Source organism: Gadus chalcogrammus, chromosome 2, assembly GCF_026213295.1.
Source record: "Gadus chalcogrammus isolate NIFS_2021 chromosome 2, NIFS_Gcha_1.0, whole genome shotgun sequence".
Taxonomy (NCBI): Eukaryota; Metazoa; Chordata; class Actinopteri; order Gadiformes; family Gadidae; genus Gadus; species Gadus chalcogrammus.
In genome coordinates this window covers 24,089,810-24,112,067 of record NC_079413.1, presented here as the reverse complement: position 1 = coordinate 24,112,067, position 22,258 = coordinate 24,089,810, and the positions used below count along the sequence as shown (strand labels likewise).

Here is a 22,258-nt window from a genome sequence, read left to right as displayed (position 1 = left end):
TTTTTGGTACAAAAATAGGCTACCTGAATGGTCTATGCTCAGTGTGGTGCAGCGCGGGTCGGTCCTGCACACGCCCGGACGCCCGGCACTCCATCGTCATGATCTCCATAGTAACGCTGATAAACATAACCCAAGGTCACAGGTTAACAGTCCAATAACCAACACAACACAATCAAACATGGGCGATAGCAAGAATAAAATAACTCATTTTGTTTCATAGCCCGTTTTCCTCCTTCCTCTTGCTGCTGTTCAGTTCCAGCTGCTCTGAGCGCAGTCTCCACGAAAAGACCGTTGCATTTCAAATACTAATTAGGCCTCTGCGCGCAATCTGTTTTGGCGGTGCCCGCGTTGCCCGGGCCGCGGTGCCCGCGTTGCGTGGGCCGCTGTCACGTGCCCGCGGTTCCATGGTTAAGGAATCATAACTAAAAACGTTAATACTATACAAAATAGTGTTTAATGGCTATCATGGGCACATGGTCCATTACAGTTGTTATTGATTCAAATGCCAAATTATTTTATCACTTGAACTATTAATACAAATATTATATACACACTACTAATGAAGACATCAGGCAAGTAAAGCAGTTTTCTTTTAGTTTTTATTGGGTTTAGACAATCAACGTTTAAAATCACCCAGGATACCTATTTAAAAAGCACAGTCAAGCCAAATGTGAAAGCTTTATAGTAACTAATACAATTATTATATATACACACACAATTGATTAAGACATCAGAAAAGTAACACCATTTTCTTTTAGTTTTTATTGGGTATATAGTGCCCAAACAACATTTAAAAACACCCACGTTACATATTTAAAAAGCAAAGTCAAGCCAAAAGTGACATCTATATAGTCACTAAGGAACAGGATCCCTTTTCCCACCCATATAAATTATCGTTAGCTTCTTGTGAAAACAACCATCTGAACCCATATTTCATTCCATGATGACAAAATAATAAACTTTTATTAAATTGCATACAGAAAAACAAGATATATCAAGTAATAATGACAATAAAAATAACTTCAACATTTAGCAAGAACACAAATCTTTGAATCAGCTTTTTAAGATTTTGTGGGATACAAAAATAAATTTGCTTTCGGATATACGCAATCACTTGTTATTGCCTGACACCATGATGCCGAACTCTTGGATGGTGATCTCTTTGTCAAGGTACTGCTGAAGATGCCGGTTTGTGATGTGCCCCATGCGCAGCGCATCATCAATTGAGAACTTCTGCCCTGATTTCCTGTCGTGAAGAACTGATGAGTCTCCTTGAGGGCCCTTGACTGAGATCTCCTCCCAGTCACACTCCTGGCCTTGCAGGTTGACAAACATCTTCCAGTCAATGAGACCCAGCCTGTAAGCCTCCTCTGGGCGCATCTCTTTCCCAGACTCCGGGTCAATGACGACAATAGACCTGCGCAGGTGGCTCTCTCTCTGCTCCTTTTTGACTCTCACGGCAGAAAGACTCTTCTGAAGCTTCTGTATCTCGTCCTCCTTTTGGCCTGTGACGGTTCTGAGGTCGGTCAGCTCCCTTTGTAGCGAATCCACCCTCAGTTCCAGGTTTTTGCCGTTCTCTGTGGGAGCAGACTCTGTGATAAATCGGGTCTCCTTGCTGGTGATCTGGATTTCGGAGCGGAGTTTGCGAATTTCGTTCTGCAGTCTGAGGTTTTCCTGCTGCAGAAGGCCGCTCTCATTGCGTATGTAATCGAGGTCCTTGGAGGACTTGGTGTTAGAGAACTCCATATCTGAGAGCTTGGAGTTAATGCTGGCCAACTCCAGATCCAATTCACGCTTCCTTCGTTTTTCGTCCTCTAAGGCCCTCTTCAGGTTCTCAATCTCATATTCAGCTTCCGGGTCTTTCTCAACTTGGACTTTTTCAGTGCGCACAACTCTTTCCTTCACATCAATTTTCTCTAGGGTGAGCTGCTTTTGGATGAGGATGTTCAGCTCCTTTTCTAGTAAAGTGCGCTTGTGCCTCTCTTCTTCCACCTGTAGTCTAAGCATGGAGTGCTCCTTCTCCTGTTGGGGGTCCGCTTGCAGAACCACCTTCTGTTTTACCGTCACCTTCTCGCGGTTCTCTTTGTCACGGATCTCAAGCTCACTGAGTTTGACTCTCAGCCGCTGAATCTCCAGTTCATACTCACGACGTGATCTCCGCTCACGCTCCAACTCTTCCAGCTGAAGGTCTAGGTCAGCCTTTTGCCTTTGTAGCTTCAACAACTCATCTCTAAGGGTCTCCTTCTGCCGTTGTTCGGTGTTGATGTTTTGCATAAAGGTGTTGCATTCCGCCTTCAGCAGAGGGTCCTCTTCCATTTTGACCACTTCCTCCTGCACAATCTTCTCTCTGACCTGAGACAGGTCAATCTTCCTCACTCGGATCTTGTCCTCTTGAGTAGAACGTTCTCTTTCAAGATCAAGTCGTTTCGTCTGTTCATCAGCAAGTTTTCTCTTGAGTGTCTCAATCTCCTCCTTGGTCTTAGGATCTTCTCTATACTGCAGCACTTCATTGACCACCTCTTTAGTTTGCACTTGGGGCTTGGTATCTTTCCACCTTTGAATCTCCTCATTAAGCTGCCGAATCTCCATCTCTGACTTCTCAGTTTGGTGTGTTTTATCCACAATTTCATTGCGGAGTTTCTCCAACTCTTGCTCTGTCTGTGGATCTGTTTTGTACTTAATAACTTCTTTAATGATCTCTTTGACTTCAACTTGAGGGCCTCTATTTCTAAGCATGGTGAGCTCATCTTGTAGAGATCGGAGATGGATTTCTGAATCTTTGTAGCGTCTCTGCTGCTCCACCATGTCAAGGCGAAGGCCGGCTACCTCATTCTCAGCTTTGGGATCAGGGCGGATAATCTCACGCACTTTTTCCTGAACGATAACCTTGGAGTTATCCTCCTCCAGGCTGGTAACTTTCCTCTGGAGGTCGGTCTTTTCTCGCAGTGAAGACCTTCGCCTTGTCTTTTCATCGTCATACTGCCTCCTTAGGTTCTCTACCTCCCTCTCTAAGGCAGGATCTTTCGTCACCTTTACTACTTCCTTAATGGAAATCTTCTCCTCCGCCATTGCCTTCTCCTTTTCCAGCCTTCTCAGCTTCTCCTGAAGGAATCGAAGCTCATCTTCCAGTTGTGTCCTGCCATCGGTTTCCTTCTGTTTTCTGTCAAGGAGGATGCGGTAATCACTCTCCAATTGGGGGTCATTTTGCACCTTGATCACTTCTTCCTCAGTGATGACCTCCTGTTCCTTGTCTTTCTCCTCTGCCAGGATTGTTACTCGCTTCTGGATTTCCACAAGATCGTTGTCTTTTATCATCTTCTGCCTTCTGAGCTCCTCCATCTCCTCACGCAGCTTGCGCACCTCCTCTTCCTGGCCACGATCTCGTTCAATGCGCAGGACTTCCTTAACGGTGTACTGCTGTGCTCCCTCCTTCACCTCCGTTTCAAGACCCCGCAGCTTGAGTTGAAAAACCTCTAGATCATTCTCCAGAACTCTCGTTGTCCGACGCTCCTCTGATAGTCTGTGCTGGACCTTGTGGACCTCTTCATCCAACTGGGGGTCAGGAACTTTCTTAATGTGCTCCCTCTTGACGATGGTGTCTTGAGGCTTCTGGCCCTCCAGGACATAGATGTCTGTCTGGATGGTCTCTATCTCTTTCTCCAGCTGTTCCCTCCTCTGCACCTCATCGTTCAGGAGTTTCCTGATTCTCCAAGACTCTTCGCCTGGTGGGGCAGACTGAATCGACTCGACATTTTTTCTCTGAATCATGGTGATATCAGGTTGCTGAATAGAAAGAAAAACAAGAGTCCAGTCCATTATGAAATAATAACATTGAATTTAACATTTTCTTCAACCATCAGTTTTCATTTTTCTCTCAAAAAAATAAAAATCAAAAGCACACTGTACCTGGTTGAGAAGGCTTTGGGTGAACTCCAGATTAACTTGCCTTTGCTTATTTATAGCATTGACCTCTGTGAACTTTGCTTCAATAGCAGACTCCTGTAAATAACAATGCAAAATCTGTTAATTCTGTGTGATTAAACTTGCTTGTATTTCTTAATTTTTTGTTTTTTGTAGATATTACAATAAAAAATACTCTGCCTCAAAATGACAAGTCATCAAAGCTTGAAGTAATGTCTCACCTCACTCTTGACCCTTTTTGCTGGTGAATCCAGTCTGCTCCTCTTGTATGTTTGAGGGACAAGTCCGTCCTCCAGGTCAAGGATGGACTTGAACTTCTCAGTTTCATTCTCATAGTCCTGAGAAGGGAAGAAGGATGATTATTAATCCATTGGGTGTCTTATGTAAATTGCATTGCAGTGTTATTTTTACTCACTGTGACAGCGTGCTGGTAAAGACGAGCATTCTTGGAGACATTGTTCAGGTCAGACTCCTTCCTTGCGATATCCGAGAGCAGATTCTACGAAAAGAAACGTGTACAACAACTTCAGAGACTGGCCCCCCTACATATTACAAATGCAATATGGAAATAAGTTCATCGCTCGACGCAAAAATGTGTGACTACTAAGGGCCAATGTTCCTACCCTCTGGTTTTTCAGCTTGGTCTCCACTTGTCCCACGTCATCAGTTTCGCGAGGCTCATAGTTTGGAACCCGCGAAAGCCACATGTTGAGGTTGTCGTAGTCGTTGCGGTAGTTATTGTACGCCATCTTGGCTCTCTGCAAACTCTGAGACCTGTAACAAATATTCAGATAAAAACCTTTAGATTGCATATATACTGTACTAATGTTAAACATTTTGGAAATCGTCGTCACTGGCAATTTTATGATTAATAATGTAAATGTTGTAATGATTTGAATGAGGCATGGTCTTCTGACCTGGTGTCGGTCTGTCTCTGGAGGTTGTCAAAGCGCTTATTGAGCCTCTGGACCTCCGTTTCCTGCCTCTCGATGTCTGGACAATGCTCCTGCAGCTTGGTGGCCATGGTGTTGCAGCTGCCTTTGGCCTCACGGAGGTTCAGCTCCGTCTCAGCCAGCATGGACCTCTTGGCTCTGAGTTCTGATCCAATATCCTGTCAATGAAAGCAAAACAGAAATCAATCCACTAAAATTGTATTAACATCTCTACCCCTATCACCACAGGCAACGCGGCTTATTATATTAACTGTTCATAAAATATAATGTTTTGCCTATTATTTACTTCTGAATAAAGAAATGTTTAATGTAGTATATATTTTCTCCCTCTAGTGGACAAAATTTGTAATAGTAGTATATAATAATCCTAGGGGGAACACTGGAACCTTTTATACGTATTTACTTTAACTGTTCGCACCACAACTAATTACAAAAAATACCATCCTTTCTGAAACGCTATGGCTACTCTACAGTGCTACTCTGTGGTTTAGTGGCCAGTGGTTTAGTTTGAACTGTCTTACTGCAAGTTCGCGCTGGGTTTTCTCCAGTGAGGTGATGTCAGATGGGGCCACTGCTTCTCTGGCCAGTTGGTTCTCATAGGTGGACAGCAGTGCCTTCCCGTTCTGAAGAGAGTTTTCCAGCTGGTTTGATTTCTTCAATCTGGACGAAAAAAATATATCCATCAATTTCTTAATTTAAAAGGGAAGGCCTTAAACTGCCTTTAAAAGCGTTTAGAAGCGACCGCCTCAAAACATTATCTGCGTGAGTTATCCTGCAGGTTGGTTGCGTACTTCTCCTCGGAGCACTTCAGGAGCAGCTCGACCTTGTTGTACTTGTTGTTGGCGTCGGTGACCTTGGTGTGGAGCTGTGGGGCACTGCTGCATTTAGGGTTGGAGGCCAGGAAGCTCTCCGCCTGCTGCACCTTGGAGCGCTTCTCCGGTTCGATCAGACTGACGGCAGCAGCAATATCCTGTTAGGAAACAATGTACAGACACGCACACACACAATGAATATCTTTATTTAGACTTGGACAGGTCATTCAACTCATAATAAAAAAGTAATGGTGATAAAAGATGTAAGAGCATCTTTGAGGGATACCTTCATGTCCTGCAGGCGATCGGCGCTGTCTTGGAGGGGTCGGGTCTGCTCCAGGGGGGGCCGTACGCGCGTGTAAATGGCCTTCTCCTGCTTGTCCAGGTCACTGATCTCCTTATCAAGACCGGCCATGAGCTGCCGGCACTGCTGCTCCTGCTTGTCTGTGCACGTACACACACGCACACGCACACACACACACAATGGGGACATAGTGAGTCCATGTAAAGTGAGAAGGTGCAGTGTATTACAATCCTATTCAAATGATCTACTGCTATTAATCATAATGACCATCTTTTAACACACAGACACACACACACGTATCCTACCTGTTCCACTACCACTCTCCAGCTTCAACTCGTCCAGCCGTTTGCTCAGAGTTACTCGGCTCGTGGCCATCTTCTGCTTGATTGAGTTCTGCTGGCTGTTCAGGCTGAAAGCACAGAACGGGATTGAAATGAACATCAGGGTTTCCCACAGCACTTTACAGCTCAGGTGCCTGAGCAACCAACGCCTGCCGCCTTAACTACGACCAAGAAATAAACTTTTAAATATTATACAAAAGTATAAAATAATCTAAACTGCATTCACTCTCTGTGTATAGATCAGAATGCAGGGCAACAGTCGGATAGCCTGCATGAGAATAAGCATCAATGGTTTTATGTTATCCCACAGGGCCATGAGATTTCAGTTCAGTCGTACAAATAAGCGTAATGAGATGAACTCTGCGAGGTTCACATTCAATAGGATTTAAGAAACGTAAAGAAGCTGGTTGCTGTGTGCGTCAGACGCCCCAGAATGCACCACCCACCCGTCGGAGATGGTGACGGCCTCGGGGTCGGTGGGGGGGATGATGAAGCACACCCCGGGGGCCGTGACCTTGTGCCCTGCGGCGTCCTTCACATCCCACTTGGCGCCGTTGTTCCGGAGGAGGTTGTACCGCTCCCCACGCACAATCTGGCCCTGTGGAGGTCCAACCCGACCACAAAAGGTTACCCTCAGAGAGCAGAAACAACCTCACAGCGCCACTGTTATTGGGTAGCTTCTGAATCCCATGCAGGTGCGTTTTTGAAACACTAAGGCTAAAGATAACTCAAACAAATACTATGTGTTGCACTAAAACCCCCATTTTAACACATTTCACTTGATAGAAGGAATAATAGCATTGAGCAATTGTACCAGTTCATCAGACCCCTGCGTACCCCTAACTAATGCTTCCCCAGTCCCCACACAACCATTCCTACTCTCTGTGTAGGTATTGTGTCTGGATGAGTCATGGCTGAGGGCTGAGATAGCACAATTTTCGGTTCACGCACGGTGACCATTATGTGACACTTTGGTGCACAAGCGCGGGCAATCGTTTCAATTGTATCAGTGGTTTATGTGTTTATTCACGACTCCTGTGTGCAACACCTTCTTAACTGTGAGATTGGCCCGTGCTGAGGCTTGGTATTTAACTCACAAGCGTATTCCTCTTGATCATGTTCTAATCTTACAAAGGGGGTTGGACCAAAAGAAGCGTAGTTTGTACTTTTTTGGTTTTTTATTGCATCTCTTTTGCAACTTCATACCTCATCCGCGTCGAACTCGCACAGGGCTTCGACCGGGAGCTGTTTCTGGGGGGCCTCCCGGCGGTACTTCAGGGGCAGCACCTGCAGACTGTGCTTCTGGAGGGCTTTCACCCGCTCGTCAAAGTGGTCCATGGCCTTGGCCTGATCCTACACAAAACAGGAGACAACTGTGTTTACAAATCATATCTACCTATTATCCCAAAGTCAACGGCGTCGGCTTTTGTGTGATGAATATCACCGAGGAGTGTGACACATGCAGTCTTTCCCTGCAATGTTGAGGAACACTTCCTTCATTGGGTCATGTGTGATTGGGAACAGTGTCTGTATTCAGGGAAAAGTGCCCCAACCATTCTCCTGCTCAAGACCTTGTGGCACCTCTTGATTACTGCAGGTACACTGTGATGAAAGCAGTAACATTGCCGGGATAGGCATGTGAAGCTGCTGATGATGTTCTTTAATCCTCCATGTTTATCTTAACTTCTTTTTTGTTGCAAACTAGCTAATTTTTTCAAGAATGGCTCAAAAAGAGACAGTGTGGTCAGACGGTTGTCAGATTGACAGTATCCGATATAAGGGATCTCTTCAGTCCGTGCCATCCGCAGTCCATACGTGTTGCATTATCTGTGGGCTGTCTCTTCGCCCATCTATTCCGGCATTGGTATGCCCTGTGTGACGGGCGCGAGACTGGAAGGTTCCAGAACGTAGCTGCATGTGAATACGGAAATAACTAGCGGTCCCTATGTGTGGAAGAGCCTCTGGACATGACACAAACGGTACACTCACATCCAGTTCCCGGATGAGTCCGTCCATCTGGTACATGTCTTTGAAGTCTGGGCTGTATTTCTGGTTGATTTCGGTCTCCATTCTTTTCAGCAGGTCCTGAGTGTCGCGGGCCTCTTTGTTATACTATAAACAACAAGCAAACACAGATAAGTGATACTGGATCAACAATACCTACTAACTACTACTACCTACTAACACTCCCCTCTGACAAGAGGCTGATGTCTACCAACACCTACTGCTACTAATACTAATACCTACTATCAAACCCCAAGACCATTACTGAACCTGAGGAAATTATCTTTATTTTAAATCACAAAACTACCATGATTAATTCCTTTGATCTGAAAACGTACCTGAAGTAACACATTCTGATTCTGATTCTACAGATTCCATGTTACCGTTTCCACAGAATATAAAGAACGTTGCATCAATACCATCCTGGACTTATTTATGTTAGTATTCTCAATGAATCAATCATTGTCTCATGTGCTCCTCCTTTATGGTCCTTGTCTCTACAAACACATGTTGGTATTACCTCATAACATCAACATAAAATAAAGTTGACATGAATGGCTTCAAGTATTGTACTGCCTTATGCATCCAAAATTAAACAAGAACCAGGAATCTCAAAATAGAATAATCTATTAGTGCATGTTATTATAACCCCCTCCTTGGTTGAGTGTCCACAACATAGCATTAGGTTGAGGTATTCACATACCTTGTGGTACTCATCCATGTGTTTCAGGTGGTTTTCCTCACAGATGAGAAGGTTAAGGTACTCCTTCCAGTCGGCATGTACTGCTTCCATGTGGGCCTGAGGGAACACCACAGATACCTTGAGCTGTGTGCCATGTGGGGGACTGAACGTGGGCTGGAACACAGCGCTGCCCCTGTGTGTAGCCACTAGATCAAACAGTAAATAAGATCAAACAGTAGTACACTATACCTCGATGACATTCTTGCCAGGGTGCCCGGAGGCCAACAGAGTCTCCCCATCGTCGTTGAGCTTGGTAATGGTGGCCTCCTTGGACTCGAGGCACTTACTGATGAAGTTCTGTAACATGGGAGGAATTAGCCTTGTGAAGCCGAAGCTAGCAAAACATGAGGCATGCAACCCACATTGAACTTCCTCCCTGATTTTTCTTTGGTATGAATAGTAAAATAGAATAGTATTCATAGAAATAAATCATCTTAAAGTTCAAAATACAAGATTTGTTTTTTAAACAAAGTGTGTCGACACTAATAAGAAGGCTAAAATGCTATTCTAGAATCTTGAATCTAGAATATTCTAAGATTCTTCAGCTGAGCGAACCATTCTGGTTGATATGCACGTACCTGGTTGATATGATCAAAATAATACACATGACTTTCTACCTCGTAGCCTATCAGAAAACATGCTGGACGGGCTTAAAGGTAGTATCATCGATGTTGGGTGACGTCACTGTTGGTATTTGAAGCAAGAGCCCAAACAAACGGAGCAGGCTCGCCGCTCCCTACCGTGTTTCGTGCATCCAGTATAAAACGATCATAAACACAGCGCAAAACTCAACAACACCCACCCTCTGTCGGTGATTGGTTGGAATACTATTTATTTCGGTTTTGCCACACAAACAAATGGTAGTACCAGTTGTTTGTGTGTACGATCTCGGGGCATAGGCTGCCTAAAGAGACATGTTTTTTCTGACGGCCTGCTTATGGGGTGGCCAGCTAGCGGATTGTGTGGAAAGATCAGATGAATGTGATAATCATGTTTCGGCCTAGGATCGCTGATACAACCTTGAAGAGAGAACAGGGAGAACAAGCAGCTGAGGAGCAGAGCTGTTTGTTTTCAATGTTTAGACTAGCCTAGCTTGATATAGCAAAACTTGCATTTTATATCGTTTTTTTGCATTGCTTTAATATGAAGGGAATAAAAGAATATATATAGGAATTTACATATTTAGTTTACATATCAGCTATAGGATGCCACACAGTTATTATCCCATTACTGAAGAATCCCAACACTTTTGTGGATAGGAGAAGTTGGCTGTCTGTGTTCCTTTTCATCAGATTGGCTTAAAAGGTGTGAGATGTCGCTGTCGTATCAGCAGATCTGAATAAAAACGGGTCTTCCAGGACATGTTGCTACAGCATTGGTAGGGGCAAAATATTAGCCTGGAGCTACATTGATCCTGAAAGTATCACATAGCAAAGCGTTGCATAGCTTTTTCAACTGCCATTTCACATTCTGTGACACATCAGTGGCATTTCGAGAGCAACACGAGCAAGTGCTTGGTTCAGCACACAGTGTTCAGAAATGTTCGAATTTTAGTGTGCTAATTCTTTACGTAATTATAATGTTAGATTTCTGTTTCCAACTCCTCTACCCTTTCCTCCAAACGTTTGTTGTTAATTTGGCTCGTTGATTATCCACGAGGGCTGGCACAAATACATATTGCCAAGCTCCGGATAATCGTTACGGTATTATTAACTAATATTTGAATGTTTGGAGTAAAAACAAATGAAATTCATAGGCTAGTGCTTATCTTCCCATGCCTTATCTGAGCTGTCGGATTTTACCAACTGATCATTGTTCCTTTTCATTTCTAGTGTTTTAAAAAAAAGCGCAGGACTAGTGCTATTCACACAAGCACTATCGAAGGGGACGTATTTATTGGCATTGTTGAACATTGAAATAGCTGCTGAAATACGTTAATTATTAAAACCCTTTAATAACAAACTATATAAACGAGGGGACCTCCATCTCCCCAGGCCGGCCAGTCATCATTAACGAGCGTGTCTGTTCTACAACCTCTCAACAATAATGAATGGCTGCGCAATTGCAAAAGCCTTTGACTGCTTAATACCAAACCTAAATAGCAAGAACAACATAAGGGCTTTTCTAAGTGCCATTTCAGCACAGTTATCCTACCGGGAAGAATTTTGTTGGAACATGAAATCCGAACACAGATCTGGCTACAGAGTTCCAATTCAAGTGTGGACATTATACCTGGGTTTTGATCTAGGGCATCTGACCGAACAAGTCACCTTAAAAGGCCAAGTGTGGTTGACATGCTCATTTTCTTAAACCGTGGTCTGTAACCTCAAACAGTGAGTTGATAGGGAAAGTGGAGCATGCCTTCTAAAGTCTACACGTGGGTTGATGGGGCCGGATGTGATACAATTATCTTTGTTTTAACATGTCCTATTCTGTAGATATGCTCTTTATTTGCATGGTACTCATTGTACCATTCCTTCAGTTATACCCGTCCAACCTGTCAAACCCTTGTGTTGTAAGAGCACAGTTGTAGTAAGAGCATAGTTGTTAGTTTGATGTCATAGTTTGATAGTTGATGCGCGGGCCTGTACCTCGTACTGCCTCTGGCGGGCAGGGTAGTCCAGGTTGGTGTCGCTCCAGTCGTAGTTGATCCTCTCCTCGGCCTGCTGATCCATCCAGTACAGCTCGTTGGTGCAGCGTTGCATATAGTCCCGCAGGCTCAGCAGGTGGCGCTGGCGAGCGCTAGAGTTGGTCTATACCGTTAAGAGACACAATACATCATCCGCTGCGCCTTCTTTCGTCAGAATTCAACTAAAGCTTTGTTAGCGAGTAAACAGAGATATTGTGAGTGTGCTCGTAATTGTTAATGTTTACACAATGTTGTACAAGCGTGCAAATAATTGTCTGTACAAAGAGACCCTCGAGCGATGGTGTCAAATAGAGAAAAACATCCAAAAAAGGACGACAGGCCGGTTTGTTGAGTGCTGGGAAGGGTGACGATAGCTTTGGGGCTAACGTGCAATTTCTACATGTAATCAGAACCGTCATATGGGCTGTGCGAAGTGTGTGACCGCACAGGGCCTCACACCTCTAGGGCCTCAAGCCTGGCCTGCAATCCTGCAGACGTGTCATGTTTTTATATAATTATTTAAAGAATGTTCTTGACCCAGCATGATTCATATTGGAAAAAAATTGAACCAATGATTCAGGTTTTTTTCCTTTTCATCATTGCATTGTTACATAGTGACGGCCACAAAACTATGTGTCTGGTGAGTACTTCTCATTTGTTTGAGTTACAGTACAGTGCACAGTATTGTTTTAATGCTAGGTGTATTTTTGCGATTCTTGCTGTTTATCACATATCACATATTTCAGTTGTTGCTTTCCATGTTCCTTTGCATGCCTACTATGTAGTTGTTGCTTTTGCATGCCTACTATGTGGTAGTTCATTGCCATGTCTTTTTCTATGCCTACTGTGTAGTTGTTACATGCCATGTTGCACCCCCCCCGTCCCCTTTCCCCCCGCAACCTGCGCCCGGCATGTGATGAATGCTATAATTACCAGGAGCTTGTTGTATTTAGTCTGCAGACCACTGACGTATTCCTAGAAAGAAGAGCACAAGTATGAAAAAAGACATACGTTTGTTTGTCTTTTTGACATTGTGTGTGTGCAGTCCATCACATCATTCATCGTGAGCTTGTGGAATCCTGACCTTGTCCTCGTTGTCAGAGATGTGTGGTGCCAAAGCCTCCACCTCGCTGTGAAGGATGTTGTGATCCTCCACCTCATTCTCCACCGTCGGCAGGTCCTGGCCAAATCCTTTGTTGGCCAGGTTGTCCTACAGGCAGAAACCAGGATATACGTTTGCTCTTGTTCGGATGAAGCACTGCCGGTTCAGTCTAGTGGGATTCAAGTTTTCCAGGAAAAGACCTTTGATTGTCTCCAAAGTAATTAGCTTGTGTGAATACCGTTTTCTCATCAATGATCTTCCCCCAGTTGATGCTTGGCCTGGCGTCGGAGCGAGTCAGATGGTAGATGTGGTCATGGTCCTCTTTGAGCTTCATCACCCTCTCACGCAGCTGTTTCATACTGGGACAGACGTAGGCGTACAAATACTTTAGACAGTTCATTCAGTAGAAAAGGCTAGGGATGAGGAGTACTGATATCAGACATACATCACAACATAGATTATTAGTACTAGAGAGGGCATCTATGATACAAAAATCGAATACCAAGTGTCACATCACCTAAGGGCCCCTTCACATGAATTAAAAGTACATACAGCTATTTTGCAGTAAGCCTATTGGACAATACATATATGAACCATGTGAACCAACTTTGGATACCTAATGTAATTGTAATCCCCCTTCTAGACCGTGCATGCAAGCGTCGCATCGTGTCTTATTGCCTTAGGCGTAAGGGAACGGCAGGTTAGTAGTTGTTGTTGTGTATTGCAGGGGGAAAAAATATGCTCCTTGTTAAAAAATATCTTCACTAGTAGTTGCATTCCTGCAAACAATGACATTGTAGGCCGGCTAAGGCGTAGGGTGTAGGTTGGGGTCACTATCCCGAAGTGGGGATAACGTGGCACACCCGTATCATAAGGCGTAGGGTGTAGGTTGGGGTCACGATCCCACTGTGGGAATAACGTGGCACACCCGTATCACACACAATGAAATAACTGTTGTTATATCCCTCTGCAGACTATCAACCTCACATTGTGATTCATGGACAGGGTGCGGTTGATGGTTGAGGTAGAAAATCAGTGAGTTGCACGATCCCAGACTGTGTTTATGAAGGACATTTTAAAGAAAGGCAACATTTGGAGGACAAATGGTGCTGCGTTGGAGGATCAGCTGAGTTTGGTTTGATTGTACAATAAGTACAATAAGTGGTCAGTTAAGTGGTAGGCACCAGTTCACCTGAAGGGGGCGCAAAAGCACACATAAACAGAATCTTCTCTTAAACCAGTGTCTTTGTGTGTGTGTTTGTGTGCGTGTGTCTTTGGGAGTAAAGATAAGCCCAGTGCTGAAGAACTGCTACCCCCTGTCGGAGGAGTAGCAGCGTCTGGGAGCTGTTACACAGCCCCGGGAATTTATTGAAAAGGGGGCCGCTGTAATCGGTGGTGCGTGTGTCCTGGGAATACCTTTCATCACTGCTAGCCGTCCTACGTTCAGTTTGAACTTACTCCTTGTCGATCATCTCCGCCTGTGGATGCTGGAGGCGTTTGGTGTTGACGGCATCGTCATCCAGGCCGTTGAGCAGCTCCAGGGAGTTCAGGATCCGCTTGTTGGTATCATCTTGATAAAGAGGCTGCTTTCCCTCATTTATCTTACTCACATCCTGTCGGCGAGAAGAAGAGGAGAACAACACTATTTAAACAAACCCGTTAAGTTGAATCATGCTCCTCTGCTTAGAAAGGAGTCCGACGAGGGGGCTCAGCCCACCAGGTGTCCCCCTAGGGAGTCCGACGAGGGGGCTCAGCCCACCGGGCGTCCCCCTAGGGAGTCCGACGAGGGGGCTCAGCCCACCGGGCGTCCCCCTAGGGAGTCCGACGAGGGGGCTCAGCCCACCGGGCGTCCCCCTAGGGAGTCCGACGAGGGGGCTCAGCCCACTGGGCGTCCCCCTAGGGAGTCCGACGAGGGGGCTCAGCCCACCGGGCGTCCCCCTAGGGAGTCCGACGAGGGGGCTCAGCCCACCGGGCGTCCCCCTTGGGAGTCCGACGAGGGGGCTCAGCCCACCGGGCGTCCCCCTAGGGAGTCCGACGAGGGGGCTCAGCCCACCGGGCGTCCCCCTAGGGAGTGGGTCCTGGCATGACCAAGGGGAGGAGACCGATGAGGGGAGACCCAGAACTTGGTGGAGAGGTGATTTCTCAACACTGGCCTGGAATGCCTCGGGACCCCCCCATCAGAGTTGAACCCCCCCCCCCCCGGATAAGGGGTTTGACGATGAGGAGGAAGAATCATGTTTGACTGAACCTAAAACTTGCATTTTATTAAATGAAGAAAGAATACACATACGAAGGCTCTCATCATCTTTAATGTAGCTTCAACCGTTATGTGAGAGGTATTATTGGTGTGTACCTTATTGAGGTTCTGCTCAGTCTCATAGATGTTCTTCTCCACTTTATCAGCATTCTTCTGGAGCTTCTCTATCAGAGCTGCGAGCTCTGTAGACGGAGCCGTCCTGTAGGGAAATTGTAGAAAGAAATAAGGATGGTTGATTAAAAATTGTTAGAATAAAGTTGATTGAAGACCACATAACTGAAGGTTTTGTGGTCGTTTCTTTACCCATAAAAATTTAAAAGTGCAAAAATCTGAACTCTAACAAGAATGTGAGTGAGCTCCACAGTTGAAATAATGGGAATGTGCTTACTAATTGAAACCAAGCATTGGCTCAAAGAACAACAACAATAATTCAAGCAAAGTTTTTGATGCTCCAGGGTTTTTATACATCTGCTCTGTGTTTCTGTGCTGCTGAGTATTGTTCATTATGTGAGTCAAAGGTAACGTGAGTAAATATATATTTATTTTTTACACCATCCCCGGCAGAAACCTGTTTACAGCCTGCAGCTCATCTAACTGCATCAGCCCTCCTGGCACAACTTTTGGATTTTTTACATTTTATCTTGTGTTATAGAACTGAAGAAAATACAAACACATTACAAATGCAACTGCCAGAATAACTAGTTTCAAAAAGTCATCCATAGAGCCTTACACCTACAGCTTAGATATGGGCAGGACTAAGCAAGAGACATACAGGTTTCTGTTTCTCTCCTACGGCATGGAGGATACGTCATACAGCTTCAAGCATTAGCAATATGTTGTGCATGTAAATTAAAACTAAATGCAAAATAAGTAGCTACATGTTGGCCTAATTTACTCGCAAGCAACCAGGTTTGTTTTGCAGTTCAAAGTTGTGCAACATTGTTGAGAAGTGGGAGCCATTTTCTGGTTTGAGCCCACACACCGATGTGGGTTTATGGACCAACATTGTTGAGAAGTGGGAGCCATTTTCTGGTTTGAGCCCACACACCGATGTGGGTTTATGGACCAAACTTGCTCTTTACAGGAACAAGTTCAAACAAGCACAATAGATGGGTGGAAGGTGTTGTTAAACTCTAATCGCTTGAGGGTTTAGTCTGATTTCTCTTTATCGCTCTGCATATTTGAAAATGGACAATTAATTAGGATAAACAAAAAGAGGTAATGCTGCCTCCGTGTGTGCTTTCACATTGCATCCCAGAATTCCGGAAGCAATAAAGATAAACCATTAGTAATCCCCGGAGGGAAATCCAGGAGTCAGAGCAGCAGCAGCCGTGGAAATGAAATGGGGAGAGCTGCAGGTCAGAGTAGGAGTGTAGAATCAAACCAAGATAACAGGAATACAGTCATAAGAATATGAATAAAGATACAGCACTGAGCAGCTGGTTCTAGATAACTGGCCTGTATCTCTGAATCAGAGGCCTGACACGTACGACGACAGCGTCGGCGTCAGAATAACGTACATTTCGTTGAGCGATTGTTGCTTTTAACAATATTGGCAAGTGTATTATTGAGTATTGAGGTGCTTTTTGATGTGCATCGTATACATGTTGATGTGTAACGTTACAGTAGCAGTTTCATGCAAGCCACATGTTTTGAGCGATCAGAACTACGTGCTAGAAGAAATTGAAGAGAAGTAGGTAGAAGTTTGAGGCAGAAAGGTGTTGGACTCCCAAAAGGATTCTGTTTCATCTTCAGAGATTTCTAAATCCCCTAGTTTAAATGCAACACCAGGTTCAATCCTGAACCAAATCTGTTTTAATGCAACTCTAGGTTTAATCCTTAACCACAAACAATACAACATCAACTATAATCCTGGAGCAAATCTATTTTAATGCAGCACTTTCTTTGATCTTGAACCACAGACACATAACATCAACCCCAAACCACATCTAATGAGGTAACGAATGAGGTTACACAATGGGGATTGAGCCTACGGTTCACTGATGAAAGCATGCATTATGTATTATGAATGTATTATGAATGTTCCTGGGTGTCGGTGGCGTCATTCATTCAAATGACGTGTTTTCCCTCAGCCAGCAGTGGTTGTTCTGCCGGGGAGGGCGCAGCATCAGCAACAGACCTGCTCTTCAACCCGCTTGTGCGTGCAGCGACACCCTTTATATTTACACCTACCCCCTTTCGAGCATGTACAGTTTTTTTTTAATTTTACTTCTTTTGTGGGGTTTTTTGTTGTCTCTTTTATTTTTTATTTCATCTATTAATAATCAATTGATAATCATTGATTGATTAATAATCATGTTTTTTTTATTGCTTACATGTTAGAAATCAATCAATCAATCAATCAATCAAACGATTCAAACCACAGGTGCTGCCAAAGAGAGGCAAACGCAGGTCTTCGAGATCTACTCCGATGCAACGTCAACTCTAATGCTGAACAACATCTTTGGAATCCCAATAGTAATAGTAGTTCTATACTTTGAAGTTCCACCGACCTGGTGGTAGTCATATGTGTTGATTGTAAGGTGGAGCTGCATTACTAAGATTCCATGGCCTTGATGAGTCTAAAGGTGGCTCACACCCACCGGAAACCATTAGATTACACTCCAAACAAGCTTTTTAGTTTCTACATCTCTCATGCTCTACTGCTTTTTCCTGATATGACAACAAGTCTCCAATCTAAGGAATCATTGTTGCTAAATGACTAAAGTTTACTCGAGTTTGACAAAAGGCCTTCAGCTTTAGATAAAGGCGTCTACTTATCTGAATACCCATCGAGTAGAGTTTAATCCTCCAAGAGAAGGAATGAATGACAGTGGATCTCCATGTACACACATAGACCACCTACCTTCTCAAAATATTGTTATACTTGACAAAGAATACAGTCTTTGCACTTAAAATAAAACAAAGTAAAGCTCAAAAGTTGGTTGGGGTTGGGCCGTGGGAGAGGTTGCAGTCAACTATGTCAATTCCTTGCGAAACTTATCAAACCAGTTACCACTACACTCCTTCAATGCAAAACATTAGACCGCACCCACTGGTTCACTTGAAGAATTGGCTTTGCATTCGCTTTTACATGCAGTCATTTCAGTAAATTCGTGCACTAACGTACAGTGGCCTATATGGCGCAACATCGTACACTTTTACATGCAAAGTCATTGATTACCGTACGTGTCAACAATCGCACGTTTTATATAATTTCTAAAAACATGTAGAAAAACTTTAAAAATGAAAACTCACGTCTGATTCGGCTGCGTGATCACAACGCTGGTTTTCGACTTTCGACTTTTGAACATCGTGACAGCTCGTTCCTTCCGAGTTCACCTATCGATGGCTTCGAGAGGGCAGGACAATCCCGTCAGAACGGTCGAGCTTCGTGTGACTTCTTGCTGTTGTACGTCCGTATAGGTTGTCCTCCTCACGCATATGCTCCAAAAAGACACCAAACGAACTGACTAAGTAAGCGACAGCAGCCTACCTCCCTCCTGTCAACCCAACGATACTTTGCGAGTGAGATCCGGCAGAACACCCTACTGCGGTGACGTTTACACCTGCTTTATTAACTTTGTTACCTGCTCTTCAAGTGGAGGTGGGACCAAGTACCGGTCTGTGGCCTCACCTGTCACCAGTCGACGACGTGTGGGTGTGTCTGACAGCATAGCCTCTTGTCCCTGTCATACACACCTCCCTTTTTCTTTAGTCGATCAGGCAACAGTTTATTTATTTATTTATTAATGCTTGATTTGATAGGGAAAAATACAATCTTCATTGTATTTGTTCTCTGCTCTCATACTAACAGCAGCTATGATGCAACTACCATAGTGTTTATAAGGAATTCTAATTGGCAACGCCCGTCCCCAAGGCTTTTGTGAAAATAAGAGATTAAAACAGTGAGGTAAGGTTGTAATGCAGCAGGAAAGTGTACAGTTTCCAGCTGGATCGGCTCCAGCTCTTTGGTTTCCCTGTTTTTACAGAAAGGTATAGGAGCCTTTTGTGTAAATAAAGAATTCTTACATTTAAACGCAAACTGTACACAAGTATGTATACTATGTTTGGGTCTGTGAAACGCTGAGCCCGATGTGACAGCGTGTATGTAATTGAACATTAAGGAAACGTAGCCTACAATAAAACGAACACACCCTCAGTGACATGGAGAGGTGGGTCTGTTCAGGGACACTGGTGGAGCCAGTCAGACATGTCTGTTTAAGATTATGTGTGTGTGTGTGTGTGTGTGTGTGTGTGTGTGTGTGTGTGTGTGTGTGTGTGTGTGTGTGTGTGTGTGTGTGTGTGTGTGTGTGTGTGTGTGTGTGTGTGTGTGTGTGTGTGTGTGTGTGTGTGTGTGTGTGTCAATGTTTGACCAGAAAACGTATGAAATACATAACATTGTAGTAACACAATACTTCCACACTAATTCCATTCTTTAATTCTGGCATTAGGATAAAAACTTGGAACGATAGTGACCGAGTCTTTCCTAATATGCAGCTCAAGCTTCAGTGTGATGAATGAAACAGGGATCAGAAATCTTGAGTATGTCTGTCACAAATGTCCCCGGAACGAATTTGACCTCCCCATAACTTAAACTGTATGACACAAAGACACTAAGCACTCCAAGGTGCACGGATCGCACCAAGATGGTATCAGAAGAGGTGGGTGTGTTCTCTGAGGAAAGCAAACCCCACCCCAGGGAGTAGGATAGACCCTATGCGTGCAGACATGGAGACGACACCCTGGGCTTTAACGACAAGGACCTGAACTTGGATGTGTCAGCCGGCGCAGTGAGATGTAGAGTGGTGGGATTTTTGCTCCCTTAGGATAAAAGAACACCAGGCGACATGTTTCAACTCTCGAGATTATTCTCCAGCGCTATCACCAATTCCTTTCAATCTTCACACAGAACAAATGAGATGAATAAATCATTTATTATACACAACCGAACATCTACAAAATAGAATTCATGAACATGAAATGTATAATTCATAAAATTTAATTAAATAAAAACATTTTAAATAAAAGATCAACTCCAATGAAATATTAAGAAAAACTGTAGGCTTAATAATTACTAACAAAAAACATGTATGCCCTCAGTCAAGGTTAAAAAATGTTTTTTAAATAAAACAACTAGTGACTTGCCAAACATTGAATAACTTTAATAATCTTCTGTAGACCTCCGTTTATCCCCTTATTTGTAGGCAGGGGGTCGGAGGCAGAGTGTAATCTATGAACATCTGCACCTCGGGAAAAACTAATAAAAAATGAAAGGGTTAATAAAGACACCTGTGTTATTTGAGGAGAGACGCGTTCCTTTTTTACCAGGTGAGGCTATGTGAGAGTAGAAGAGAGACAGGAAGGCAGGGTGTTGCATGTACAACATTGTGCAGCATTGTAGTGCGTTGTCACGACCCTTCACCCCATCAGCCCTGGCTTCACCTGATGATAGTGCTGTCGTCAATAGAGGCACTCAATCATTAACCCCACACCAAGCCCACCTTCAAAGATACCAAAAGATCACTTTACCACTTACTTAGTTGTGTTCTATTTGGGCCTTTTTTGGGTTTTTAAAAACTTTACCTTTTTATTATACGTATATAAACTTATAAGCTTGAGTACAGTAGTAGTAGTTGGGGAGCTCAACTGGAGCATAAAGTATAGGTAAAGTATACAGTAAACAAACAGGAAAACGCACTCATAGGGTGTGGGCCTGCGAGATCTTGTGTCCCTTGAATGGAATGCCTCAATGGCTTCGACTGGCACAACCACATTCTGATGATGATCACTAAGATTCAGCCAGCACTGAATGCCATCAGGTTCTGACTATCTTCTATCATTACTTTAAAAGCAGAGAGCCAATTACATACAAAACTTTACAGATCATCTGGGAACAATCTTTTATTTTACATTATGTGGTTGGGTGTGTGGGTGTGTGGGTGTGTATGTGCATGTGTCTGTGTGGGTGCGTGCGTCTGTGTACGTGTGTGCGTGTGCATGTACTTGTGTATGTGTGTGTGTGTGACTATGGAGTGACAGCTGTGTGTCGGTTACGGGTGTCTACTCCCCTTACAGAATGCAGTTGAAGGAGTTGGTATCCTCTATTGTCAACGCTACAGCCATGCATTCCCTGCAGAGGTGGAGCCCTGAGGTGTGCCTGTCATGCTGCCCTGATACCTGACGGCCCTGTCCAGTGGCATTTAATATGGGATGGTTACCACAGGTTCTTCCATACCGATGAAGGCCATACTGAGTACTATATACTTTACTATGGGATGGTTACCACAGGTTCTTCCATACCGATGAAGGCCATACTGAGTACTATATACTTTACTATGGGATGGTTACCACAGGTTCTTCCATACCGATGAAGGCCATACTGAGTACTATATACTTTACTATGGGATGGTTACCACAGGTTCTTCCATACCGATGAAGGCCATACTGAGTACTATATACTTTACTATGGGATGGTTACCACAGGTTCTTCCATACCGATGAAGACCATACTGAGTACTATATACTTTACTATGGGATGGTTACCACAGGTTCTTCCATACCGATGAAGGCCATACTGAGTACTATATACTTTACTATGGGATGGTTACCACAGGTTCTTCCATACCGATGAAGGCCATACTGAGTACTATATACTTTACTATGGGATGGTTACCACAGGTTCTTCCATACCGATGAAGGCCATACTGAGTACTATATACTTTACTATGGGATGGTTACCACAGGTTCTTCCATACCGATGAAGGCCATACTGAGTACTATATACTTTACTATGGGATGGTTACCACAGGTTCTTCCATACCGATGAAGGCCATACTGAGTACTATATACTTTACTATGGGATGGTTACCACAGGTTCTTCCATACCGATGAAGGCCATACTGAGTACTATATACTTTACTATGGGATGGTTACCACAGGTTCTTCCATACCGATGAAGGCCATACTGAGAACTATATACTTTACTATGGGATGGTTACCACAGGTTCTTCCATACCGATGAAGGCCATACTGAGTACTATATACTTTACTATGGGATGGTTACCACAGGTTCTTCCATACCGATGAAGGCCATACTGAGTACTATATACTTTACTATGGGATGGTTACCACAGGTTCTTCCATACCGATGAAGGCCATACTGAGTACTATATACTTTACTATGGGATGGT

At 44.0% G+C, this 22,258-nt stretch overlaps 1 protein-coding gene across 1 annotated transcript; it reads right to left on the bottom strand.

The window, feature by feature from the left end:
• Positions 1-582: 582 nt before the first annotated feature.
• Positions 583-18,708, bottom strand: ppl (periplakin). The gene is made up of 22 exons (XM_056605054.1): positions 18,324-18,708; positions 15,162-15,264; positions 14,267-14,421; positions 13,047-13,167; positions 12,791-12,916; positions 12,640-12,681; positions 11,669-11,830; positions 9,267-9,374; positions 9,039-9,134; positions 8,321-8,443; positions 7,538-7,684; positions 6,778-6,929; positions 6,296-6,399; positions 5,973-6,130; positions 5,666-5,844; positions 5,396-5,534; positions 4,839-5,032; positions 4,545-4,695; positions 4,337-4,420; positions 4,143-4,259; positions 3,907-3,999; positions 583-3,783 (listed from the first exon to the last, which is right to left on the bottom strand). The coding sequence occupies exons 1-22, from the start codon at positions 18,377-18,379 to the stop codon at positions 1,111-1,113; spliced, it is 5,283 nt and encodes a 1,760-aa protein (XP_056461029.1). The 5' UTR covers positions 18,380-18,708; the 3' UTR covers positions 583-1,110.
• Positions 18,709-22,258: the final 3,550 nt, after the last annotated feature.